The following is a 27,892-nucleotide window of genomic DNA, read 5'->3' on the forward strand; positions in this document are numbered from 1 at the left end:
ATGTAATTGAATTTATCAATCTTATCAAAACTTACGTATCCTAAGATCCTAAAGATAATTCTTTATTTTCTTCTAAATGCTTTAAAGGTTTGCCTTTTTTCATTTAAATGTTTAATCCACCTGAAATAGAATTTTATGTGTATTATCTAGGTAGAGATATGGTTAGGCTACATACAAATTGACTTTTTTTTTTTTTTTTTTTACTTCAGAACCATTGTTTGTGTCACAGTCAAATGAGAATGATTTTTCAAGTGCCATCAATCATTACACATTTTCCTGGACCTCTCAGTTTGTTCAAGTCAGCACCTTGACATTTTTCAGAAATATTATTCTTAGAATATGTTATAAAATGCAAGTAATTCACTCCACACAATATTAGTGCTTCTCATTTGAATAAGAAAAGATTGATATTCTAGCCATGGTAATACCGGTATGAAGTTTGGCTGAGAAAATATCTTTACAAAATGAGCTAATAACTGGAAATAGCATTTTAAAATATGTTGAAAATGTAACTCAGAAAGTTAAAGAGAGAAGTCAATCATTTATTCTAACAATTCAGAGAAACATTCCCAGGATGAGATATTTCTTTTGACAATTTTTTTTTTTTTTTTGTCTTTTGTCTTTTGTCTTTTTAGGGCCGCATCCATGGCATATGGAGGTTCTCAAAGCCAGGGGTCTAATTAGAGCTGTAGCCACCAGCCTATGCCACAGCCACAGCAACACCAGATCCAAACTGTATCTGCACCCTACACCATAGGTCACTGCAATAGCAGCTCCTTAACCCACTCAGCGAGGCAGGGATCTAACCCACAATGGCATGGTTCCTAGTCAGATTCATTTCCACTGCACCAGGACGAGAACTCCGACAAATCTAACTTTTGATCTACACTATTTATTGTTAATTAGATGGTGGCAGTGCAGTTTTGATTCAGGGTATATAGTGTGTATGTGTTTTAATGTAGTGCAAAATGAAGTGATAAAACAGACCTCTGTGCAACTATATTATTGAGACCATAAGCCCTTTTTTAGTAAGGCCATCATCATCTGGAGAAGTTTCTTTTTCTTCCTTTTTTTTTTTTTGCTTTTTTAGGCCCTCAGCCATGACACATGGAAGTTTCCAGGCTAGGGGTCAAATTGGAGCTACAGTTGCTGGCCTACACCACAGCCAAAGCCACGTGGCGTCTGAGCCATTTGCAACCTACACCACAGCTCATGGCAACACCCGATCCTTGACCCACTGAACGAGGCCAGTGATGGAATCCATGTCCTCATGGACACTAGTCGGGTTTGTTTCTGCTGCACCACAATGGGAACTCCTGGAGAAGTTTCATTTATTTATTTTATTTGAAAAGTCCTTATACTTTAACTCTGCAAAGATGATTTCTTACTCTGTTATTAACCCTTCCTTTTTAAATCACATTTTCCATTTATGCCACAGATACGTATTGAGTACATGAATTTTGCAAAGATGCTCAATTATTTGAGCATAGTTGTCTCAGAATTTAGGGACTGAAAGAACTCCAAGATTATTTATAGTAACCCTTACTTTCCACAACTTAAATTAAGACAGTAAGATCCAGAAAGATGCCACCATCTGACCAAAATCTTAATGCGGTAAAGCATAAATAAAGATCTCCTAAACTTGTATTCAGAATTCTTCCTGTTGAACCATGTTGTTTATAAAAACTATCTGAAAGTCTGCTTGAATCCTAAATATTAATATAGTGTTTGTAAAAATTCTTAAAGAGATAAATCACTATTTGTAAGAAATTATGCTGAATAGTCCTTCCCTTAAAGGTACTTAGAAAATATTTAGGATGAAAAAACATATTTGAAAAAAGAGTTAGAGAAAGTGAAAAGTTTAACTGAAAGCTTCCTGAGGGCAGGAATCATGTGTTACCTTTATCAAATTGTTGTATTTCCCTAACACAGTGAGCTGATCATAGTACATACTTAAATATTGGTTAAATGAGTAAAACTATGTATTGAAATATTGGACACATCAGATACTTTACATGAGCACAGATAATAAAAATCAGCCTGAATGTGGAAACTTAGGAAGGAAGGAAGGAAGGAAGCAAGGAAGGAAGGAAAGAAAGAAAGAAAGAGAAAGAAAGGAAGGAAGAAAGGAAGGAAAGAAAAAAAGCCTCTCTGAAAGATTTTAGATTTTAAAGTGGGCCATAACTAATGGTTGTAATTTAATTAGAAAGAGAGAGAACTCCCAAATTTCAAATTACTTGTTTGGCTCACTTTCTATTAAGACTTTGGATATAGGTTCTCTGAGTTATTTGCTTTCAAGTTTCACCTCTAAGTATGCATACTTGGAATAAGCAAGTTCATGAAGAAATAATATGATAAATATGCTAAGATATAGGTATAAGGATATTAATTGTTGTGTTGTTTTTAAAAAGCATTAAAAAATGGAACTGGAGTTCCCCTTGTGGCTCAGCAGAAATGAACCCAACTAGTATCCATGAATATGTGGGTCTGATATCTGGGCTCACCCAGTGGGTTAAGTATCTGGCATTGCCATGAGCTGTGGTGTAGGTTGCAGACATAGCTCAGTTCCCACATTGCTGTAGCTACGGCCAGCAGCTGCAGTTCAGATTTGACCCCTAGCATGGACACGTCCACTTTAGGTCGCAGGTGTGACCCAAAAAGCAAAAAAAAAAAAAAAAAAAAAAGAACCAACCCAAATATTTATCAGTGGATTAATGGTTAGTAAAAATTAATTAAAATTAATAATGAATGTAGATCTATATTTTTCAGCAATGACATTGCTAATATACAGTAAAAACATTGAACTGCAATATATATTTTTTCTTTACAAATTTGAGATTTTATATATACATAATATAAATATATAAAATCTTGTATTTGTTAAGAAAAATATGAAAATGCAAATAATGCAAAACAGGATGATAGACATTTTAATTTTCTTCTTCAAGCTTTACAGAAATTTTATAGTGATTTAGTAAACATTTATTACTTATAAAAATGATTAAACCGGAGTTCCTGCTGTGACACAACAGGATCAGCAGTATCTTGGGAATGCTGGGATGCAGGTTTGATCCCCGGCCTGGCAGAGTGGATTAAGGATCTGGCATTGCCATAGCTGCAGCTGGGGTCTCAACTGGGGCTCAAATCTGATCCCTGGCCTGGGAACGCCACATGCTGCAGGGCAGCCAAAAAAAAAAAAAAAAACTATCTTTTTTTTTTTTATTATCGTAGGGAAAGTTCTAAATTTACCCTGTTGACTTACCAGGGATATGAAAGCCCTAGAACAATGATCTGTGTTTATTGAACAACTTTCATTGAGTACCTATTATGTCCTTGACACTAAGAACAAAAAAGTAAAAATCTATTTCTTAGGTTCCTCTTGACTTTAGAAAGAGATAGGATCATTAATGGAGTACCAAGGATCTGTTTCCTTTAGACTTGTCTCTTCAGAATGGTCCTTTTGTCTTAATGCTGATTTTTTTAAAAATGAAGTTGATTGATCTCTGTGTTCCGGTTGTAGTGTCTAGACTGTGAATGAAATTAAAGAGGGTTTTCCATGTCTAGCTTTTTAATTGAAAAAATGTAATTCATTCTTTTGCTAAGAGGAGAAAAAGCAATTCTAAGACATTTAGGGCTAGGGAAAAATGTATAATGTGTTTTGAGTTGACATTGAAAACTTACACATGTAATAATTATACTTTTATTTGGTACATACATTTTCTCCTTCTGTGGAATATATTTTTAGATATTTAAGTACTTGTAGTAGTAATTGTATCAGTATTTATTGTTAATTTTAACATTGAAACTCCCAGAGGGTAGTACTTATCATCTTGACAAAGCATTAATGTCTAGCCCCTTGGCATTCCTATGAGGGTTCTGCCGTCTGAACTTGGTTTGCTCAGGATAAGACAGAATACGTCCCTGGTCTAGTGGCAGCCAACCATGGTTAATTGTATGCAGTCATGAGGCCAAGGAGAACCCTGTGGTAGATTCATTTTTAATAATCTGTGCAACTAAGTATGGGTGTAGGCTTTTTGAAATGCTCATAATCTAAACATACTCAACATTTGGGGACTTTAAATTGGTTATTCTTTTAAATTAAGGAAGCTATTAGCAGGACCTCTTTTGTAGTTTATACAATATTAGGAGCTAATAATAATAGTTTCCAAAAGTTTTGTGGGGATTTACAAGCATTTTCATTTACAACATCTCATTTAATCTTTAGACCACCTCTGAGGCAGATATTATTATCTCAGTTTTACAAGTGAGAGAACAGATGTCCAGTTGGATTAAATGACTTGCCTGAACTCCATAGCTAATAAGAAATAGATCTGGGATTCAAATCTACATGGCCTGACTGCAAGTCCTATTCTTTTTCAGCTCTACGAAGCTGCCGTGACTCTTCTGCCTTCGTAGTTGGAAATATGGGTTTACTGGGTACTACTGGGTTGATTCAGACAAGGCTTATACAAGGGTATAAACAGACATGTCTAAGCTATCCTTCTGTTTGACCTCTGTTAGCCTCCAGCTCACCATTTTTAAGATCAGTTTACAATTAGTAATCATGACTTTTATCCTAGAACTCAGAGAACATCTTCCTACATATAGAGGTCAGTCCATGGATGTAGTAACTGCAGTACTGAAACTGAATAAATTAACTTACTAAATGAAGATATGTAGACTCAGTAAATGAATGTGAACCAACAGCATTTCATCAACAGCTGCTAAAATGCGAAGTCATTATATGCACACTTACAGTCAAATGACCACTAAAAGAAATTTATGTGATAAGGACTTTCTGCTGTTGAGATTCAAATACATTCTAATAGGTGGAATTTAAGGGAGCTGCAGGAAAATGTAAATTGTGATGAAATTATTAAAAGAAATGGCTTAAGAAACCTTCTATATCTTGGCATAAAATACAGCACAAAGGATATTTTATTTATTTATTTTTTTCTTTTTCAGATGCATCCATAGCATATGGAAGTTCCTGGGCCAGGGATCCAGTCCAAGCTGGATCCTTAACTCACTGTACCAGGCCAGGGATTGAACTTGCATGGCCACAGAGACGATACTGATCCTTAACCTGGTGTGCCACTGTGGGAACTCCAGGATATGTTATTTCTTGACTTTAGTTATCCATGTTGTTGTGGTCCCTATAATTTTATTTAGCTCTGAACAGAGGCAGGTTAATTCCAAAGCAGTTAAATTAAATTCCTTTCATCTCTCTTTACGTTAATGCAACAGTTTTGAAACAGGATTTAACTTTATTTCACTTATGTATCTCTTAATTTTATTCTACTCTATATATAATTTTACCAAAATAAAACTGTCTTGATTTTTCTTTCCACTTTAGGCTTGATCCTCCACTACCTGAGAAGCTGAAAAAGGATCACAGCCCAGCTGAAAACATGTCTTTAGAAACTCTAAAAAACAGTAGTCCAGGAGACCTCTTTGATGAGATTTAATTGTCTCAGAGAACTACTTTGATGTTCACTAGACTGTGTTTTCCAATCATTTCCTTTAAATTGAAAAAGAAAAATTTCAACTCAGCAGCAGCTATTACTGTACCTTACAATTTAATTACATACACACTGAGTTGAAATCATTGTGCAAAATGGATTACACATGTATATAAAGATATTATTTGATGACAGTGGTGCATTATTCTAAAGTACTCATTCAGCATGCCTATAATTATATAAAATCTCAGACCTTTTTTTTTTTTTTTTTAACAAAGGTCACATTTACCTTATTCAATTCACATATATTACGTATGGTAGCTATCTAACATCCTGTCTAGGAAGATATTGGAAAAAGTACAAAGAACATGTCTCCAGGTTCTTCTTTGAATAATCACTTTCTGAGCAATAATGCTTGAACATTTTAACTTGTGGAATGATGTGTAAAATCTATTTTTAGTTTGGACACAACCCAAAAATCTTATGATAAAATTTTTGATTAAAGATTTTTTTGTTCTCAATAAAATATATTAATTAGTTTATCTTTTTCTTTTACTATAGTAACAGGTCTTTATAGTACATATTAATATAAATGCATGCCTGTTTTATATCAAGGCATGTTTTTCAGAGATTGTTGATAGAATATTTACTATGCCTGTACAAGGGCCCTCTTTGAAGACAAGGACATTGTCATAGTCACTTATCTCTCCCCATTTACTTCTGGCACAGTTTGGTTTTTTGTTTGTTTTTTTTTGTGGGGGGGTAATTGGCTTTTTAGGGCTGCACCCTTGGTATATGAAAGTTCCTGGGCTAGGGGTCAAACTGGAGCCACAGCCCACTGGCCTATACCACAGCCACAGCAACGCCAGATCCAAGTAGCGTCTATGACCTACACCATAGCTCATGGCAACACCAGATCCTTAACCCACTGAGAGAGGCCAGGGATAGAACCCGCATCCTCATGGATACTAGTTGGACTCATTACCACTGAGCCACCATGGGAACCTTTTTTTTAAATCGTCATCATTTTTGCTTTCTGACCTCTCATTCACTTCTATCCAACTGAACATCCATTCCCTCCATGCTACTCAAAGTTAACAATGACCACCCATGTTGCCAAATTCAATAGCTGCTCCATTCTTAGTCCTCATCTTACTAAGCCTCTACAATATAGTCAGTCACTTCTCAGGAAACATTTTTTCCACTTGACTTTTGCAATAATATATACTAGTATCTCCAAAAATAGAATAGTTCTCTTTCTGTAGTTATATGTATATCATCATTTGTCATTGATTTATCACAAAAGGAGATTCTTAAAAATCGACTGTGTATATATCTCTGTTTATAGTTTTATTTGGATGTTTTAGCACCTCAAAAGTGTGCATTTGATTATATCCTAACCATCATTTCTTCTCCTGTCTTCCCCATTCAACAAATTATACTACCACTTATTTGTTTGCTTCAGGATAAAAATCCAAGCATCCTCCTTATTGCCTCTGCTTCTCTCTCCTCCTATATTCTACGTTTAGAATATTTACCTGCAAAATACAGCTTGACTCTCCCTACTTCTCTGTTTCTGTCTCCTATATCTGCCTCCTGACTGGTCTGCCTGCTTAATATTCTACTCCTTTACAATCCGGACAAACTGAACTTTAAAATCTGAGAGAGGATCATTTCACTGCCTGGATAAAAACCTTCCAATAGTAACCACTGCCCTTTGAATAAATTCTGCACCCCTTACCACAGGCCTCAAGGTCTGATATGATCTGGCCCCTGCCTTCTCCTCCCTGTTCTGTTCCTTTCTCTTTACTTGTCTTGCCCCTTACTGTCCCTCAGGTGGGCCAGATCTCAGAACCATTGTACTCTTGGTCCCCTTGTCTAGAAGGTTCGTCTTCATAGAATTGGCTTGATCTCGTCCTTCAGATCTAGAATCAAATGTCATTCCTCAGAGGTGCTTCCTTTGAAATATCCTTTAAAAAAGATGTGTTTTCTCCCAGTCGCTCTATCCCATTGGGGTGTATTTTTCACTCTGTGTATCACTGTCTGGAATTATTTTTTCTTCTCCCTCTATCCCTCTACCCTCCCCACCTCGTCTCTTTGTCTCTGTGTCTCCTGGTACCTAGGACAGGACTGGATTCATAGAGGATTAGTAAGTGTTTGTTGAAGGAATAAATGCATGTCTATCATGGTAACCATTCAAATGATCTAGTTTCTTTAAATTACTAAATGATTTTAAAAACAAACTCATTAAAAGATTGAAATTTAGCTGGATGATTTGATGCAAAAAGGTAATTGTTTAGAAAATTCAGGTACCTTTTGTAATTAATTATAAATAAATATACATTATGTATGCACATAGACTTGACTACAGAGAATGAGAAAGAAATTATACGTTATTGTTTGTATCAGAAATAGGATTTTACTAAGTCAGTAGGACAACTAAGTATTTTAAATAGGAATTTTACTGTGCTTTTATTTTTATAGTGGCTTCCATTTAAGAGGAAAATCTTAATTACATGTAGATATAAATATGTGAAATATAATTATAAAATTCTACTCAGTCATGTAAGAATTTCACTGTAATAATGAATTTATATTATCCAAGATTTATCTTGGATCTTTCATAGGGATATCGTACATAAAGTACCAGAATCTCAAAATAATGCTGTCTTGGAGTTCCTGTTGTGGCTCAGTGGTAACAAACCCAACTCTTATCCCTGAGGATACCAGTTCGATTCCTGGCCCCACTCAGTGGGTTAAGGATCCAGCATTGATGTGAGCTGCTGTGTAGGCTGAAGATGCAGCTCAGATCTGTTGTTGCTGTGGCTGTGGCATAGGCAGGCAGCTGCAACTCTAGTTCAACCTGGGAACTTCCATATGCTGCAGGTGTGGCCCTTAAAAAAAAAAATTCAAAATAATGCTGTCACATTTGAATAGAGCACAAATGACTCACCAAAATTAGTATATATCAGTCTATGTTTATATATGTATGTATATATATGTAGATTTTATATGTGTGTGTGTGTGTGCGCTTAAGTTAGAAGAAGAACAAAACAGAATTTTGGCTGTTAACTCACTAGTGGTGAGAAAGAGGTGTACAGATGTGTTTCCTAAGTTAATCGTCACATTGGAATCTATAAAGTTCATGATACAGTTGACTCATGAAGAACATGGGCTTGTACTGCTCTGGTCCACTTATAGGCAGATTTTTTTTTAATGACAAATCCTATAATACTACACGATCTGCAGTTGGTTGAATCTTCAGGTGTACAATGATAGATAAGGAAGAGCTGAAGATACAGAGGAACCACAGATACAGAGGGCTGACTTCAAGTTATACTCAGATTTTCGATTCTCTGGAGAGTCAGCACTCCTAACCCCTAGGTATCCAAGAGTCATTCGTCTTGTATTTTTTCAGGGCAGTGGATCTTTTCAACCATTGCTGTGTATCAGATTGATTCAACTGGTTAGAACAGGTTATAATAACCCCATAATCATGGTTTCCTCTTTTATACCTAGTATGGAGAAATTGAAAGGATGATTTTATAGTTAGTTTTTTTCCTTTGTAGATAGATATCTATAGAATTGGTTAAGATGTCAAATTCTGTCATTCCATGCCATGATTTTTTTCCTACATTTTTCCATTTACTATATTCTAAAATAGATTACTATGAAGACAAGTAAACAGAATTCACAAGAAATAAACTATAATGCAGCATGTCTTTTTTGATCTTCATGTCTTCACTTCCAAAACAAGATGATGGAATTTCTGGAAGTTTTTCAACTTAAAATTTATATTTGCCTTGGTATTGAATGATATGGGTCAGGCCTCATTAGGGAACTTCATGAAAGAAAAAAATCCCATCTCACGAAATCTTTATTATGTAGTTTTCAAAGTCTGGAAACTACTTAAAATTTTTTCTTAGTGACACATGACTCAAATTTATAAAATTCTAGATCCCACGTTTAGAAGCCAAGTAGCTCTTCATTGAGTAAGTTTGATTCAACAAATGTTTATAAAGGATTAGTTATACACAGAACAGAGAACTGGGCCATGTAGAGAATTTAAGGATAAAACCATCCATTCACCAGTTATTTGGAACGCATTTGTGTTCTGGGAACTAGATGAGGCAACAAATAATACAAGCGCTCTGTTGCTGTAGAGTTTGTATTTTGCTAAGTGAAATTGTGTTGTCTGCTCTCAAAGGGTGGAGTGTATGACAGTAGGATAGAGACTGGGGCTCAAAACCGCTGTATTATGAACTATAATAGCAAAGAGTAGTAGGATAAGTGGTTTAAAGAGAAGAATAAAAAAATGTAGAGGGGTAGGTGAGGATCCATCTAAGAGAAAGGATCCAGTTGGGATGTTAAGAGAAATTGCTAGGAGTTGGGAGAGTGGTCTGAGGATAAAGTTGCCTTCCAGATCAGAGGAGAGAACAGAAGGTCCTGGGGAATCAGGCATGAGACTGATTCCCAGGCTTGTAATTGGGAATCACTGGAATGAAGAAGACAAGTTGGAAGGTATCCCAGAAGGAATGTTGGCCAGAAGTGTTTAGGAGTGTGAAGCTAAGTTATGTAATAAAGATATGATAAGAATTGAGCTCCACAGTTTTAACTGGCACTTCCTTGGGAAGGTGTGGGCTGCTAGAAAACTTTAGGTCTTGTGGCCCTACCTGGACATCTGGGAATGAGAAAGGAAGCCAGTCAGTAGGCCCCTTAGCAGATTTCCCAGAGGAGCAGCCAACCCTCATCCTTTTGTGTCTCTCTCATTCTCATACTCAGTATTATTTATATAGAATCCATTTTTAATAAAATGAAATTAGCTGACATCTAAAATCGTGAAACGCCTCCTGAGTTTACCTGTAAGTCAGGAAATTAAAAAAAAAAAGGATAGTTAACACATATTGTAGGGGAGAATGATGCAGTCACAAAAGAATTATTCATGCATCCATGTGTAGCTATTGTCTGAATTAAACATTTTCACTGCAGATCTGACAGCTTCTAATAAATGCTTTTCAGGAGGGCAGATTTCATTTGCAAATGTTCTATGTGCAAACCTGAAATGACTTTCTCTATTTTAATAACTGGAAAAGGATACCTTGAAATGTACATGACAGCAAGCATTTTATGGTTGTTTCATAAATGACCATCCACCATCTTCTATGCTGACTCCCAGCTCTCTTTCTTACCTACTTAACATAAAACATTGTGCAGCCTCCCATTTATTCATTTTCTTCCTTTTAAATATCCATATATCCTCTCATTTACCAACTCTTAATCTCACTTTCTGATTTTCCTCTCCTCTATTTGAATAAAATTCCACATGAATTTTATTGTTCACATATTGGTTTTTCTTCTCTCTTTTGGAGGGCCTCCATTCTAAACTTTGATCTCACAATCTCTCTGAGAAGTATATTTTCTGAGTGAGGTCTCTTTGTCCCAAAAGGCTTTTGGTTCTGTAGAAAAAGAGAGAGAGATTAGAGCCTGCACCCGTCTTGGTAGTAGATGTTCCTCTTAACAGCAGGAGCAATTTTGGTGACACTATTCTAGTAAATGGAATATAGGCTAGTCTTGAACAACTTTTTTTTTGTCTCTTGTCTTTTTAGGGCTGCACCCACAGCATATGGGGATTCCCAGGCTAGGCATCTAATCAGAGCTATAGCTGCCACCCTATGCCACAGCAGCAGCAATGCCAGATCCGAGCCACATCTGTGACCTACACCACAGCTCACAGCAATGCCGGATCCTCAACCCACTCAGCAAGGCCAGGGATGGAACCTACAACCTCATGGTTCCTAGTTGGATTTGTTTCCACTGCTCCATGACAGGAATTCCTTGAACCACTTACTTTTGATTTAGAGATTATCTCCAACTGAATTACTGTCTTAGACATAACACATCCACTCAAGTAAATGTAAATAGGTTAGATAATTTGTAGGGAACCTGCTTAAATAAGACCCTTTTAGGAATCTGTCTTACTCTACGCTCTTGGCTCTGAAAGCCAAGGCTTGGATAAAGATTTGCGTACAAGCAGTTTATTGGAAAATGTCATACCAGGGAGCACGAGTGTAAGACCAGATGCATACAAAAGGGAAGAAGGATAAGCCAGTGCAAGAATGCCTCATCAAGGCAGCCAGCCCTATGGATGACATATGTCTCACCCCACCAGGATCTCCAGATGCATCTTCTAAAAGGTATCTCAGAACTATGTATCTAGGGCAAAAAGCATTTGCCCATGGGTTTCTGTTTCTCATTGGTCAAACAGGACCTGGAAACATTGCTCCCAAAAGCTTCATGTGCCCCTATTTGAAAACATAGCAGGTGCTGTGTGACCCTTGAGACTTATGGGGAGAATGGCCAGCGCCTACACTAGCCTCACGTCCTTATGTATTTCTGAGCCAGTTCCCGTGCCTGCATATCCTTAAAGACCACTGCTCCCTTTTTTTTTTTGCGATTTTATGAGTGGAATGGTTTTTCAAAACAAACAAGAAAATACTTAGTTAATAGAGTTTAAGTACATTTTCCAGAGAAGAATTCAATTAATTTTTAGTATTTTCAACTAACAGGTTTTCACTAGTTAACATTACCATTCAAAGAACATTTCAAGAGAGTTTTAATCTAGATTGGTACACAAACTTTTAAATATGACAAGAAAGTAAAACCACTTTTATAATTAAAATTCGTGTATATATATTTTTTTTGTTTTTAGGGCTGCACCTTTGGCATAAGAAAGTTCCCAGGCTAGGATCTGAATAGGAGCTGCGGCTACTGGCCTACACCGCAGGCACAGCAACTTGGCATCTGAGCCACGTCTGTGACCTACACCACAGCTCACAGCAATGCTGTATCCTTAACCTACTGAGCAAGACCAGGGATCCAGACCCACATCTTCATGGATACTAGTCAGGTTCTTAACCTGCTGAGCCATGACAGGAACTCCATAAAATTTGTAGTTTTTTATGATATAAATTTTTAAATTCTCTAAAATGCCATTATGTATAGCTAAGGTCTTATCTACATTAGGTATGTCTTCAGTTATTGATGGGTTTTAGTAATAGTGTGAAGGTCTGATCTTTGGCAACTAGTACAGACCTACACATTTTATTTAAAAGTGAATTTTAAATGTGTGTGTCACAAAAGTACCACCATTGGCAGGATAATACGTCTATTTTTCCTTTTGATTAATACAAAGCAACATAATTTATTTTTGATCCTTTCAGATAGTCAAGAGCATTTTTATGCAGTTACAAAGTGTTCTCTCTCTCACTCTCACTTTCTCTCATATATGATCTGATTGAAAATTTCGTGAGACTTTTAGAATCCCTATTAGGACAAGATGTAGTAGTGATGATAGGAGAAGTAGGCTTAAAAGTGATAGCTTTGCAAAAACAAAAAATAACACACATATATATATGTACATTTGAAAATATATTTGCACTCCAACATTCATAGCATCATTATTTATAATTAATAAGATATGGAGGCAACGAGTGTCCTTCAACAGAAGAATGGATTAAGAAAATGTCATATACACAACGGAGTATTACTCTGCCATAAAAAGAATGGATTTTTGCCATTTGCATGTAGCAGCATGGGTGGACTTGGAGGGCATTAGGCTAAGTGAAATAACTCAGACAGAGAAAGACAAATACTGTATGACAGCACTTACATATGGAATCTAAAAAAATACAACAAAGTAGTAAATGTAACAAAAAGAAGCAGACTCATAAAGAACAAATTAGTGGTTACCAGTGGGGAGGAGGAGAGGGAATATAGCGTTCAGTAAGGGGAAGGTACAAACTGGTGGGTGTAAGATAGATAGGCTCAAGGATGTATTGTACAACATGGTGAATATAGCCAATATTTTATAATAACTCAATTTTGTATTTTATAATACAATTCCCTTAAAATTGTATAGAGATTAATAATATTTTTTCAAAAAATGTGAAAGTGATGATGTTGTCATTATACTTTGTAATCATTTAGGGAATCCAAGCATGTGAAAATTTCCAGAGCCCCTACTGATTAATATTGGAAATAATCTTGTTCTGCTCCCTGAAGAGATTTAATATAGTATGTCTTTCTTAGAAACTAAGTTTACACAGGAGCAATTAGATTACTACGGAAGATTGAATGATTGTCAATAAGTATTTGCTCTTCACCACCACCACTCAGTTGACTTGCTCTGGCTGATAAAATGTGGATGAAATAACATACACATTTGGAGCTTAGGAGTAAGAGGCATTACATGTTTCTGATTTTCCCTCTGGAAGCTCCTGATCTCTGCCTTGAGAGGAACAAACCCCTCCTGCCTTGGCCCCTGATGAGACACAGAGTAGAACTGAAGTCAGTCGCAAGCTGGAGCCAAGCGCACTACCTGAAACCTTTAGGAGAACCTTCCATCAGAGCCCAATCTGAGCTGTTGTCCACCATGCTGACTGCAAGCATGACAATAATTGCTTGCTACTCAAAGCCACTGGTATGTAGGTAGTTTGCTATATAACTGTATTTTGAGAAAAGCTGACTGAAGCAGTTGTTCACACAGACAAACCTACAGAGACAATTTTACATTGTAATAATTTTCAGTATATACGTGGCACAAAAATCTGGGTCTTTGGGATGGGACCTGATAACAGATTAAATAGGAATTAGGAATGTGAATTGCGGGATCAGATTAAGCCAAGTTTCTACTCTGTGTTTGTTAGCTGGTAACTGTCTGAGCAAGTTCTCTGAACTCGAGTTTTCTTATCCATATAGTGAGAATTAAGGAAGATAATGCAGATAAAGTACTTAGCACAGGGTCTGCTTCACAGTAAGTGAAGCACGTTTGGAAGATCTTATGATCTTACTGTCATACTATCTTATCTTATGATTGTTAGGTTGCACGTAATGGATCAGCACAGTTATGTACAGCTGGATTATCACTTAAACTGACCCTCTCTTTGACGTTTATTAGCTCAAGCTACGTGGCCCTGGTCCTTTCTAAAGTCTAATGCTTTTTCCGAGATTTTTGTGAATTCCTGCAGGATTTATTTGCATGGCTACCTCTCCACTGGATTCCACTGGGCTGAGTCTCATGTACAGTTTATCAACCCTGATTTTCTTCTTTCTCTCCGCCATGCCAGTTCAGCCATGGAATTCAATTCCTTTTCTTTGATTTACATGACAAAAGCACTCTGAAGTCTTTTATGTATAGCAGATTACTCAAGGCTTGCATCAGAGGAGACGGTTTACCTCAAAACAAGTGATTATATTTGATTTTTCCATAACTCTGATCTTTAAAGTCTTCTGACTTTCCTACTCATGGATTTCCCAGTGGCAGCTTGTCTCCATAGGGCCCACTCCTTCCCTCTCTACTCCTTGTCCTCTCTCCTCTTAGCTTTCCCCTAATTCCTCTTATTTTCTCATGCAGACACTTAACTATCATCTTTTTCTTTAATTGTTCCTTGTTTTTATGCATGTAACATGTTTTTATGTAACATTTTCTGCCGTGTTAAACGTTAAAATAACTATCTACCCTCATCATACCTGCAATGTCATTTTTTAAAATTATTTTTTGTATCTTATTGGAGTATAATTTACTTACAACATTGCATTAGTTTCAAGTGTACAGCAAAGTGAATCAGTTATGCATATAAATATATCCAGTCTTTTTTTTCCCATATAGGTTATTACAAACTGAATAGATTTTCCTATGCTATACAGTAGGTTCTCATTAATCATCTGTTTTATACAGAAGTGTATATATGTTATTCCCACCCTCCCAGTTACTCCCACCCACAATGGTTTCACTTGTGGTAAACGTAAGATTGGTTTTGAAATCTCTGAGTTTGTTTCTGTTTTATAAATAAGTATCTCTTATTTTTAGCTCTCAGGGCATATGGAAGTTCCTGGGCCAGGGTTCAAATCCAAGCCACAGCTGCAACAACACCAGATCCTTTAACCTATCCTTCTGGGCCTAGGTTTGAACCTGTGCCACCACAGAGACAGCACCAGAACCTTAATGCAGTGTGCCACAACAGAAAATCCCTCTTTTATATCATTTTTATTAGATTCCACATATAAGTGAAATCACATATTTGTATTCCTCTGTCTGAATTAACTTCACTCAGTATGATGATCTCTAGGTCTATCCATGATGCTGCAAATGGCATTATTTCATTCTTTTTGTGTCCAAGTAATATTCTGTTGTGTATATGTACCACATCCTCTTTATCCATTCCTCCTTCGATAGACGTTTAGGTTGCTTCTTTGTCTTGGCTATTGTAAATGTTGCTGCAGTGAACATAGGGGTTCACTATGTTCACTATGTTCAAAAGAGCTGAAAACTCTTTTCAAATTAGAGTTTTCTTTGGATATATGCCCAGGAATGGGATTGCTGGATCATATGATTGTTCTGTATTTAGTTTTTTAAGGAACCTCCATACTGTCCTCCATAGCAGTTGTATCAATTTACTTTCCCACCAATAGTGTGAGAGGGTTCCCTTTTCTCCACATGTTCTCCAGCAGTTATTGTTTGTAGACTTTGATGATGCCATTCTGACTGGTGTGAGATGATACTTCTTTGTAATTTTGACTTGTACCTCTCTAATAATTAGCGACATTGAGCATCTTTGTTGTTGTTGTTGTTGTTGTTTAGGGCCACACCCACGGCATAAGGAGGTTTTCAGGCTCGTGGTCTAATCAAAGCTACCTACAGCTGCCAGGCTACACCACAGCTCACAGCAACGCCAGATCCTTAACCCACTGAGCAAGGCTAGGGATCGAACCCACGACCTCATGGTTCCTAGTCAGATTCGTTTCTACTGTGCCACAACAGGAACTACATTGAGCATCTTTTCATGTGTTCTTTGGCCATCTGTCTGTCTTCTTCGAAGAAAAGTCTGTCTAGATCTTTTGACACTTTTTTGATTGGGTTGTCTTTTTGATATAAAGTTGTGTGAGATGTTTGTATATTTTGGAGATTAATCACTTGATTCATTTGCAAAGATTTTTCTCATTCTGTGGGTTGTCTTTTCATTTTTTTTATGGTTTCTTTTTCTGTGAAAAAGCTTTTAACTTTAATTAGGTCTTATTGGTTTCTTTTTGGTTTTATTTTCATTTTTCTAGAAGGTGAATCAAATAAGATATTGCTACAACTTACGTCAAATAGTGTTCTGCTTATGTTTTCATCTAGGAATTTTATAGTATCTGGCCACATGCTTATGCCATAAATACATTTCAAGTTTATTTTGTATATGGTGTTAGAGAATGTTCTGATTTCATTCTTTTATATGTAGCTGTCCAGTTTTCCCAGCCACACTTATCGAAGAGACTGTCTCTCCTCCACCACTGCAGTGTCATTTTAAAAAGATGGTATGAGGAAGTTCCCACTGTGGCTCAGCGGTAATAAGCCCAACTAGTGTCCATGAGGATGTGGGTTCAATCCCTAACCTCACTCACTGGGTTAAGGACCCATCTTTGGATCCCACATTGCTATGGCATGGGCTGGCAGCTGTAACTCCAATTGTACCCCAGCCAGGGAACTTCCATATACCGCATGTGTGGCCCTAGAAAGCAATAAATAAATAAATAAAGATATGACTTCTAGGCAAAGAGACCTGATTAAAAAATCGTGACCTATCTAAAGGAACAATGTGACTGTCAGAAGGGAGGTGGATTTGCCACTGAAATATAAAAAATGTACTCCAAAGGAAAAACATTTTGTCTGTCCCAGTGCTATCTAGGGGAGAGAAAATCTGTCCCAGAGCTTTAAGTATGTTCATGTATTCAGTCATTAATTCATTTATTCATATTCTCCCTCAAAAGATAGAGTTGCAGGTCTTCTGTATTAGCTGTAACTGGTTATCATTCCTTATGATTAGAATCTCAAACTCCTGACTTGGAGACGGATTTTCACACTCAACAATTTGTCATCTGAAGGGTATGTTTGTTTAATAAGAATTTTATGTTCTGTAAGAATTATGAATTTGAGGAAAATGAGAGAGAGGAAAAAAAAGCATATAATAAAACAGATAGCACTGTTTTCTTGTGGAATTCTGTATAAAATATTGACATTTCCGAAGGGCATTTCTATCTTTCTTTAATTTTCCCGTGACTGCCCTAACCTATCACACATGACATTAGTAACTTTCATAATAGCCTGTAATAAGCCCATATTAAAGTTTTTGTTCTTGACAGTTACCCAGTGGTGCTTTTCCTTTCACTATCCTCTGTATCAGTAATCTTATTCATTACGAGAATTTGAAATTTGGATTATGTACAAGCACATGAACCTTACACTTACACAGAGTTCTCAGCTGTGGTTAGAACACAAGTCCTAATGTGTAAGTGTCCATTCATTCATCAAAGGTTGACTGAACACTTTGTGCCAAGTACTCTGCCAGTCACTGGGGATAGAAAAATGAATAAAACCTCACTCTTGTCTCATGGTGTCTGGAAGTTAGACCAAGGGAGGAGGTAGACCTGTATGCAGACAATCAGGATATGCTAAGTACTGTAAAAGCTGTGCCCAGGGTGCTCAGAGAGCACAAGGAGGATCAGCCCGTCCTTATTTTGTTGGAAGCCTTCAGGAAGAAGAGGTTGTAGCCAAGATAAATTTGAGGGAGGAGAGAGAAGTTTGAGCTGAATTCTGGGATGACCCTGGGATTGTCCCTTGGCTGCAGAACCCTCAGCTATGTGTGAGGCTCAAGGGAAAGGGTAAGTGTGGCATCTTTGGTGCCTTGTGGCTGAAATGAAGGGGGAAATAAAAGAAGATGAACTGTGAGGCTGAGATGGTAGTGAGAACTACCTATTGGTTTGAACTTGAATGAAGGACTCAGGGAGGGTCTTAAGGGAAGCAAGGGATGATCTGACTAGGTCTGTGCTTTGAACGGGAAATCTGAGGCTCACATCAGGGCACAACCACAAGCACCCAGAGGTCTCCCATCTCTTTGCAGCTTGTGAAATTCCCTGATGCTAGTCCCAGCCTGTCCAGAAAAGTGTCAAAATCCACTTCATGCTGCCATGGATTAAACTTTTCCAACAATCTTTGGAAGTTGAGAGACTCCTGGTAGAATGGCAACCCACCCACTGTGGAGAGAGAGCCCCTTTCTCGTGCCTGGGCCTGGGGCCTTGGATACAAGCAGAGTGGTGGTTTCATCATGAACTCTCAGAGTGATTTTTGGATATTTTTAAGCCTCTTGCGGAACTGGCCTCTTTCTTGAGCATTGCCAGCCCTGCTTTAACATTCCCATTTCCTACCGGATGCTGCTCCTGTACGCCTTTGGAGAAATTGCTGTTGCTCTCCTCATTCATTCACTTCTCCTTGCACCTCTTTCTGGAGGCTGTAGGTGAGATAGTGCTTTTGGAAGCAATATTCTCATTTGTTTCCTGAGGCTTCAGCACTTTGTACACAGGGACCAGTTCTGGATGCAAACTTGTCAGGGATGGGAGGGAGTGGATTTCTATACACTGGTGCTATTCAGTGGATGTTAAATAACATAAAGCATCCTGAAAGAGGGGCTTAAATCTTGAAAGGAAGCATTGTGAACTAACCTTTTATTCCCCAGAATTTTGATCCCAGGACAATTAAGATATATGTGTGTATATATATATACACACACGCACACACACATATATATAGTGGCAAAAATGCACTGTTTGAAAAATCAAATTATTTTATGCTTTTAAGTTTCAACAGAAAACTTGAGACAGCATTTCTCACTGTCTTTCCAATAGATACTCATATTGGCTGCTCTTCTCCACAGATTTCAGTGGGCAAGTGCATGAGGAGATACTTTTTCCACCTCACTGATGATTTTTGCAGGAACAGAACTTTATAAGAATTTTTTTTAAAAAAAAAACCTTCCAAATCACTTGAAAAAAATAGATTTCTATCATTTCCCTTCATCTCTTTATCAGAGAAGCATTTGCAGCCAGGCCTTCTATGAATGGGGCTAAATCTTCCCATAGAATTATTGTGATGTCTTAAATATTAAAGCAACTCCCAGTGTCCCTGAGGCCCTGACACAGGTGCCAGCATCACCAGTCAAGATCATCCATCAGTCCTGCTAATAGAACAATCCAGCAGCCTCTTCTTATAAAGAAATGTGAAATCTACTCCTTATTTTATTCCATTTAATGAGAGAACAGCTGAAAATCCTGTCCTGCATTTTCAACACATGTTTCCAATTAGTGCAGTCAAGCAGGACCCTGATTTTTGATAAAAGCACTGACGTGTACCTTTGGTGCCTGTACAATGTACTCTTTCATTTTACAAGGTGGCTAAAGTGCAGTTCTAAATATCTTTTTTTTTTTTTTTTTTTATGTTAACAAAAACCCAGGGGTATAAGCTTAGAAAAAAGTGAAGAGAGGCAAACACAATTTTGTTTGAATTGCCTGCCTAGACTTTTAGGACCCTCTATGCAAAGGGAAGCTTATTTGGTAAAAAATCTGCACTGGGCATTTATAGGCTTGTGTGCAAAAAGCATTATGGTTCATGAGACTTGTGCTCAGAAGCCATTAGACAGGAGATCCATCACTTCAGGAAATACCACTTACTGTACTATAAATTTGCTTCATGTGACCGATCTGCTTAAAAGTCAATGGAAATCCCATTCAAGTAAATTGTTTCAGATCACGCTATAACTAATGGGGCATTTGCCTTCAAGGCGACTCTTTCTGGGCAACTTTTGGAAGTTCATATGTCTTTAAGTAGGAAAGTGGACCTTGTATTCCAGAATCTGGGTTAGACATGGAAAAGCCTAATTAAGTCATCACATCCTATCTCCTGCAAAAAAAAAAAAAAAAAGAACTAGCAAGAGGAAAAAGTAAGATACAGCAAGAAAATATTCATCATTTCTTCACATGGAGTGTATTCCATGCTGTCCCAGTAATAGTGGAATGGTTTTCCATTTTGGGTCATGGGAAATCATGATGTCTGCAGTCACAAAAGGTTGACACACTGTTATAGGGTCCTACATGAAGACTAAAAACAAATCTCTTTGTGCCTGGCTTTTATTTTCAGAGCTACCATTCCATTTTTGGCCCATAATTCACAAACCAAAGAAATGTGCCCATCAAAAACAATAAATTCCATCTCTTAGACTCATTACCAATTGCATTATTTAAAACCGAGTAACTGGATTCCTTATAACTTCAAGTTAAGAAAAAAAATTGGCTTAAGTCAGAATACTTGAGATCTACTCTCTTAGCAAATTCAAGTATACAAAACATTTTTTTTTTTTTTGTCTTTTTGCCATTTCTTGGGCCGCTCCCGCGGCATATGGAGGTTCCCAGGCTAGGGGTGGAATCGGAGCTATAGCTGCCCACCTACACCAGAGTCACAGCAATGCCAGATCCAACACCGGATATCTAACCCCCTGAGCAAGGCCATGGATCGAACCCGCAACCTCATGGTTCCTAGTCGGATTGGTTAACCATTGAGCCACGACGGGAACTCCCAAAACATTATTATTACCTATAGTCACCAAGCTGTATATTAGGTCTCTAGACCTATTCATCCTAGAAACTGAAACTTTGTGCCCTTTGCTCGCTATCTCCCATTTTCCTCCAACGCTCTCCAGCCTATTAAAGCCACCATTTTACACTCTGTTACTATGAGTTCGACTTTTTTTTTTAGATTCCACATATAAGTGAGATCATGTATTTATCTTTCTGTGTCTGGCTTATTTCACTTAGTATAATGTCCACCAGCTTCATCCATATTGTTGCAAACGGTAGTATTTCCTTCTTTTTAAAAGGTGAATAATAGTCCACCATATGAATAAAAGAAACTGTGTGAGATATATATATATATATATATGTCTTTTATTTCTTTTATTCATTCATCTTTTGACAGACACCTATTTTATTTCCCTATTTTGGCTACTGTGAATAATAATGCTGCTGTGAGCTAATTTTCAACAGAAGTGCCAAGAATACATAATGGGGAAAAGATAGTCTCTTCAATAAATGGTGTTGGGAAAACTGGATTACCACATGCAAAAGAATGAAAGGACTCTTATCTTATACCATACTCAAAAATCAACTTAAAAGGGATTAAAGTCTTAAATGTAAGCCCTGAAACCATAAAACTCCTAGAAAAACACATAGGTGTTAAGCTCCTTGATGTTGGACTTGGAAATGAATTTTTTGGAATTGACATCAAAGCACAGACAGCAAAAGCAAAAATAAACAAGTGAGATTGCATCAAACTAATATTTTCTGCACAACAAAGGAGACCATCAACAAAATGAAAAGGCAACCTATGGAATGGTAGAAGATATTTGCAAGTCATATATATGATAAGGGATTAATATCCAAAATAGATGAGGAATTTCTACAGCTCAGTAGCAAAAACAACAAATAGGCACATCTTAAAATGGGCAAAGGATCTGAGTAGACATTTTTCCAAAGACGATAGACAGATACCCTACAGTTATATGAGAAGATGCGCAGCATCACTCGTCAGGGAAATGTAAAACAAAAGCATAATGAGATATCATCTCACACCTGATAGGCTGACTATCATCAAAAAGTAACAGAAGACAGGTGTTGGTGAGTATGTGAAAAGATGGAACACTTTGTGCATGTTAGTTAGAATGTAAATTGGTTCAACCATTATGGAAAACAGTGTGGAGGTTCTTCAAAACATTATAAATACAACTACCATATGATCCAGTGATCCCACTTTTGTGTGTATCCAAAGGAAATGAAATCACTCTCTTGAAGAGATACTTGCACTGCCATGTTCACATTAACATTAATATCTAAAATAAAGGTCTGAGCCTTCACTTAATGTGGCAATTGTGTCTTCTCTCCACAGGTCCACCCTGGTCATCACTTAGCATTTCAGCCAATTTTCTGGTTGCGACCTTAGGGCTCTGCTCCTTTATCTCCCTAGAATGAGTTTCCTTAAGCTGCTGCTGCCCCATCATATTGCTTCATCCCCCAAAGGGACATCAAGCCTACTTTGATTCTTCACAGCACAGCAGAGACTATGTGGTTACTTTAATAAGTGTTCATTAAGCTCCCCAATGAAGTCCATATTGGTGAACATGGTGGTCATTTCACTCTGCAACCCCGATTACTTGAAAACCTGAAAAGTTGGTGGTTATGCAAGAGAAATGCACCACAATGACTCATCTAATTGCCATAGCCAGACCTGTTGGGAGTCACCAGCTCCATGGGGCCATGTTGCAAGAACCAGCTTATGAACACATACCCTCCAGCACACTTATAGGCACCCTCCTCAATGGGAGTCTCCTTCCACATGTCTCCCCTCCTGGCCCACTTGTCAAGAGGCTCCAAGTGAAAAAGAAGTCCCTTCTCTCCTCATCCTGAAGTCAGCTTCCTGGCCCATCGCTTCATACCCAAGGATCTGTCTCTTTCCAGGAGGGTTATGTTAATTCTCCAGGCGAAGCTCCATGCCCTGCCTGAGCCACCCTTCATTTATCTACTTTAGCAGACCAATTGTTCAACATTAGTATATTTCTCCCAAACCATGTCTATTGAGTAATTTGTTACACCAAGTGCAGAGCATCTGCAACCCAGTCAAGAATCTTTTATAAAAATGTCAAGTTGGGACATACCCAGTTCCCCTTAAGTCTTCAAAGTCTCTGATCCTGAGGTCTTGTATGGCAACAGTAACACAGACACATACATTATGTATCCAAACACACATACGCAGGCCTGCACACTCTGAGAGGATCTTAACAATAAACAATAATATGCTATCGTAAAGCTGCATAAATCCATGTAAAGAAAAAGAAAAATTTTCTGCCCTGGATTCTGCCCTCTTCTACCCCAGAAAGTGTGTGCAGAGAAAGAGAAGTCTATTGGATCATATTTGATTTATGTGACTAAATGGACTTCTGGGTTTAAAATATCTGAATCTAGGTTATTATTTCTCTCCCAAGAAGAACAGAGAGTATTTACTTTATTTGTATGAACTGAAAGGCATATTGGCTTGGTTTTCCCAGTATAAAAAAAAAAATCTGTCTGCTCTAGGTCTCACTCTGTGGGATATACAAAAAACTACTTGCAGCATCAAAGATTCCTCAGCTTCTGCTTTTTGGTGCCTAAGAACTTTGAAGTGCAGTCTCATGCAGGAAATCCCATTGCATGTGATTTGTTGAGTGTTTGTAGTTTATACACATCCCTTCCCTATAATCTGGGCCCCCTTTATCTATTAGATAATAGTAATGCTTTGATTTCAAAAGGTTTTCATGCTGTACAATAAATTCTCACAACATCTTTTCTGAATTGTGAAATGATAGTTGTCTGTAGAAGGAAGATGGTAATTTCTTTTCCTTTTTCTTTCTTTATTTTTTTTTCTTTTTCTTTTTTAAGGGCCATACCTGAGGCACATGGAAGTTCCCAAGCTGGGGATCTGGGGATCTAATAGGAGACGCAGCTGCCATCCTGTACCACGGCCACAGCAACACCAGATCTGAGCTGAGTCTGAGACATACACTACAGCTTATAGCAACGCTGGATCCTTAACACACTGAGTGAGTGAGGCCAGGGATCTAACCCACATCCTCACAGAGACCACATCAGGTTCTTAACCCACTGAGCCACAGTGGGAACTCCAGACAGAAATATTTTTCTAACTGTCAAACTGCCACTAGGAAAAATTATAGACTCGCCATGTGGTATCTTACAGTGACCTATAAAAAATTAATTACTCTTTAAATAAACTGAGAAGTTCCTGTTGTGGCTCAGGAAGTGAAGGATCTGGAGGAGTCTAAGGATGCAGGTTCAATCTCTGGCATTTCTGCAAGCTGCAGCATAGGTTGCAGATGCAGCTCATATCCAGTATTGCCATGGCTATAGTGTAGGCCTCAGCTGCAGTTCTAATTCGACCCCTAGCTTGGGCACTTTCATATGTCACAGGGGCAGCCATAAAAAGAAAAAATAAATAAAGGATTAAACTCCAAAATAGATCAGAACTGTCTCATTAAAAAAAAAAAAAAATCTGCTATAAGAGACTAGCCCATTATGGGAAAATAAAGCTTTTTCTCTGTCCCACTTGATCTTTCATGAGCTTTTCAATGAGTCCCCACTGTTGTAACTGGTTCTGGCCTTCCCGCTAGCAAAATAGACCTGCCTGAGTGTTTTCCTGGGATTTTCCTGAATAACAAGGTAGCTAATAAGTTGATGCCAGATGAATGAGAGTTAATGTGTCCTGAGTTACTCTCTGTCTTGTCCTGTGATCAGTGTGACAGGCTTTCATTAATCTAACCCAGAATTACTTACATAAGATTTTAGATTTCCTAACCCATCAGAGGGCTTTTCTTTTAGTCAGTCATTTTGTGGCCATAGAAAATACAAAGCAGGTACTTCTGGGTTCCATGTGCAATAGAGCTGTATCAGATGCTGCCCCGAGACAGCATGGGAAGGCAGGAGCTTCAGACTGATTTTAAAACATGGCTATGCTGGGAATTTGGGGGTAATAGATGCAAACTATTGCCTTTGGAATAGATAAGCAATGAGATCCCGCTGTATAGCACCGGGAACTGTATCTAGTCACTTATGGTGGAGCATGATAATGTGAAAAAAAGGAGTGTATATGTGTTTGTGTGATTGGGTCACCCTGCTGTACAGTAGAAAATTGACAGAACACTATAAACCAGCTGTAATGGAAAAAAATAAAAATTAAAAAAAAAAACAATGTCATATGAAGAGGCAATCAAAGTATATAATCAGAAAGTGTAGGAAGAAATATTATAAGCATGCCTCAGGCAATTAAATAATAAAATATGTTATGGGGGCTTTGTCTGCTTCAAGTTTTGCATTTGTACTTTTTTTTTTTTGTCTTTTGTCTTTTGTCTTTTGTTGTTGTTGTTGCCATTTCTTGGGCCACTCCCACGGCTTATGGAGGTTCCCAGGCTAGGGGTCGAATCGGAGCTGTAGCCACCGGCCTACGCCAGAGCCACAGCAACGAGGGATCCGAGCCGCGTCTGCAACCTACACCACAGCTCACGGCAATGCCGGATCCTTAACCCACTGAGCAAGGGCAGGGACCGAACCCGCAACCTCATGGTTCCTAGTCGGATTCATTAACCACTGCGCCACGACGGGAACCCCACATTTGTACTTCTTGATACCTGATTTTGTATTCATCAGTTTTTATTATGTTTTTAAATAGGGCCTAAAAATTGTATAAGCTTCAACCCCTCCCCCAACAATAAAGCCTGGATTCTTTCCTGACAAAAACAGAACATAATTTATTATCTCAATAAATTATTCCAGTACAAAAAAAAAAACAAAAAACAAAAAACATGGCTGTGGACCCTTATTTCAATGAGCTCTACATTGAACTTCAGTATATAAAACATCAAAAGAAGACTTTGGTTAAGGCAGGATCCTGGAGTTCTGCCCCCTCATCCTTTAGGAACAAACTTGTAAGTCATTTGTCCAGTGATTAAGAGAACAGATTCAAGGATCTTTGGAGTTCCCTGGCGGCATGGTGGTTAAGGATCCAGCATTGAGCATTGTTACTGCTGTGGCTTGGGTAGTATCCTTGGCCTGGGAACTTCTGTATGCTGCAGACTCAGTAGGGAAAAAAAAAAAAACAGTTGAGTTTAAACCCATTTCTGGGTGACCTTTGGGGAATGTCTTCTTCTCCCTGACCTTCAGTTTTGTCATTTCTAAAATGCAGCCAATAAGCCCACATTGCAGATGGTTCTGAGGATTAAATGAGCTCATGTAAAACAGGATTGAGCACAGTGCCCGGTGCACGGGAAGAGCTGTGTAAGGTAACAGGTTATTAGTGTTAAAATGCCACTTCCATTTTAGCCAAAATTGTTACAGAGGAGGGATGGGGTCAGGATGATGCGGAAGGCAACAAAAGCTGGTACTGGTGACTAACTAGACACTCCCCTGAGGGCAGTGGAACAGTCTTGTAAACTGAGTTAAATCATTCCCTGGTGCGGCTGACCATGACTAATACAGCTGAAGGGAGTTGGCCACCCTTGTGTAAGGCTTTGTTGGGAAGTTGACCGGACTCTGTGTGCGGAAATTCAGGTCAACGATGAGCGCTAATCCTGTAACTCCTGCCACAGTTCTTATCTTAGAAGAAACTCACCCATTTCCAGAAGAAATTTCAGCCTTTAAGATATGCTAAATTTTCTGGGAATTCCTAACAGGCTTCCTAGAGTGAAATACACTCCATTAATACTGTGTTAATAGCCTTTTGATGAGGCAGGTTGCACTGGTATATAAAATATTAGCATGGAGAGAGGCAGAGGATGTGATAGATGACAAGTAATGGGAATATGAACTGGAAAACTCATGTCGAGAACAGAAAAATGGTCCCCTTGCACTGCAATATTTGATTTCTTTCATTTTTATTCTACTCAGAGTGCAGAGAGGCACCATATTTCAACCAAGTGTGTGAGAAAGGTATTGGCATTAAATAAAGAGCTAGCAATGAGAATGATTTCTTGGAAGTGACTAAAATACATTTCCTCATTTTTTACATATTGCTCCAGATAGGATTGCACAACCAGTGATCTCGCAAGAAATAAGACCTCCATTGCAAATGGTATCTGCCATCAAGATATAAAAGAAAACGCACAAGCCAGTAAAACTGAGGAAAGTTAATTGTTTTCCCCCCTTAGATTTAATCTGTCTAGACTCACTTCATCTTGGTCTGACTTGCTGATCCCAAACCTGGATAAATCGCCAAGACCTTGCTAGGATCCCAAGAAAGGGCAAGACCCCCTAACTCAGGTTATAGCTGTTTCAGAGCTACTTCTGCTTCTTCAGACTCCTTATCATCTGTGACCACTGAGGCTTCTTAAAGGGTATTGCTAAGGACTTGGCATTGAGGGCATATGTGAGCTTAGGCACTAAGTATCAGATTCTTGTTGCAGAGTCCCTGACACTCTCATTCTCAGAGCCATGGCTCTTAAGCGGTGGCTTCTGTCAGTCATGGAAGGTGTCCTCCTGCTTAGAAGAAAGGTAGATTTCTCCCTCAAAGCATGTCACACCCAACTGTCCATGTCTGCATCATGGGTCACTCAGATGTGCTCCCTGAGGTGCGTGCTGGAAACAGAGACATCATCATTATTTCCTCCTTCCTTTACTTATACTTTGAAGAGACAGAAGAGAGCAGGTACCTTTCAAGGTCCCTGCTGTCTGTCCAAGTGTGTCTCTGCTTATGAAGAGTGTCAACAAGCTCAAGAGAACTCATAACTCCCTTCTGGCTTTAGCCACATCTTGTTCCTACTTCAGTGTTTTCTAAATTGGGGAAAGGCTCCATTATCATAGTTATTATTGAATCTTCCATCTCCCCAGCCAGATGTTGTTCCCACATCCTAGCCACCAGCCTGTCACCAGATTTAGTTGTTTTATTCTCAGTAATGGCCAGTACTCTCTATCTTACTAACACTACCACCATCTGGTGCCTGGATCAATGCCACAAACCCCTAACAAGTCTT

General features: G+C 38.1%; 1 protein-coding gene across 6 annotated transcripts in view; it reads left to right on the forward strand.

Moving 5' to 3' along the window:
• XRCC4 (X-ray repair cross complementing 4) overlaps nucleotides 1-27,892 on the forward strand; it is a 285,350-nt gene that overhangs the window by 242,529 nt on the left and 14,929 nt on the right. For 4 of the 6 annotated variants that reach the window (XM_003123760.5, XM_005661540.3, XM_013994963.2 and 1 more), the window contains one exon: nucleotides 5,357-6,004. The exons of 1 other annotated variant lie outside the window; for it this stretch is intronic. In XM_003123760.5, the coding sequence (XP_003123808.1) occupies nucleotides 5,357-5,468 (112 nt within the window). In that variant the 3' untranslated portion in view covers nucleotides 5,469-6,004. Of the gene's footprint in view, nucleotides 1-5,356; nucleotides 6,005-22,269; nucleotides 25,289-27,892 lie in introns of those variants that run through there. One more of the 6 variants, XM_013994965.2, reaches the window with a different exon arrangement.

Source organism: Sus scrofa, chromosome 2, assembly GCF_000003025.6.
Source record: "Sus scrofa isolate TJ Tabasco breed Duroc chromosome 2, Sscrofa11.1, whole genome shotgun sequence".
Lineage (NCBI taxonomy): Eukaryota > Metazoa > Chordata > Mammalia > Artiodactyla > Suidae > Sus > Sus scrofa.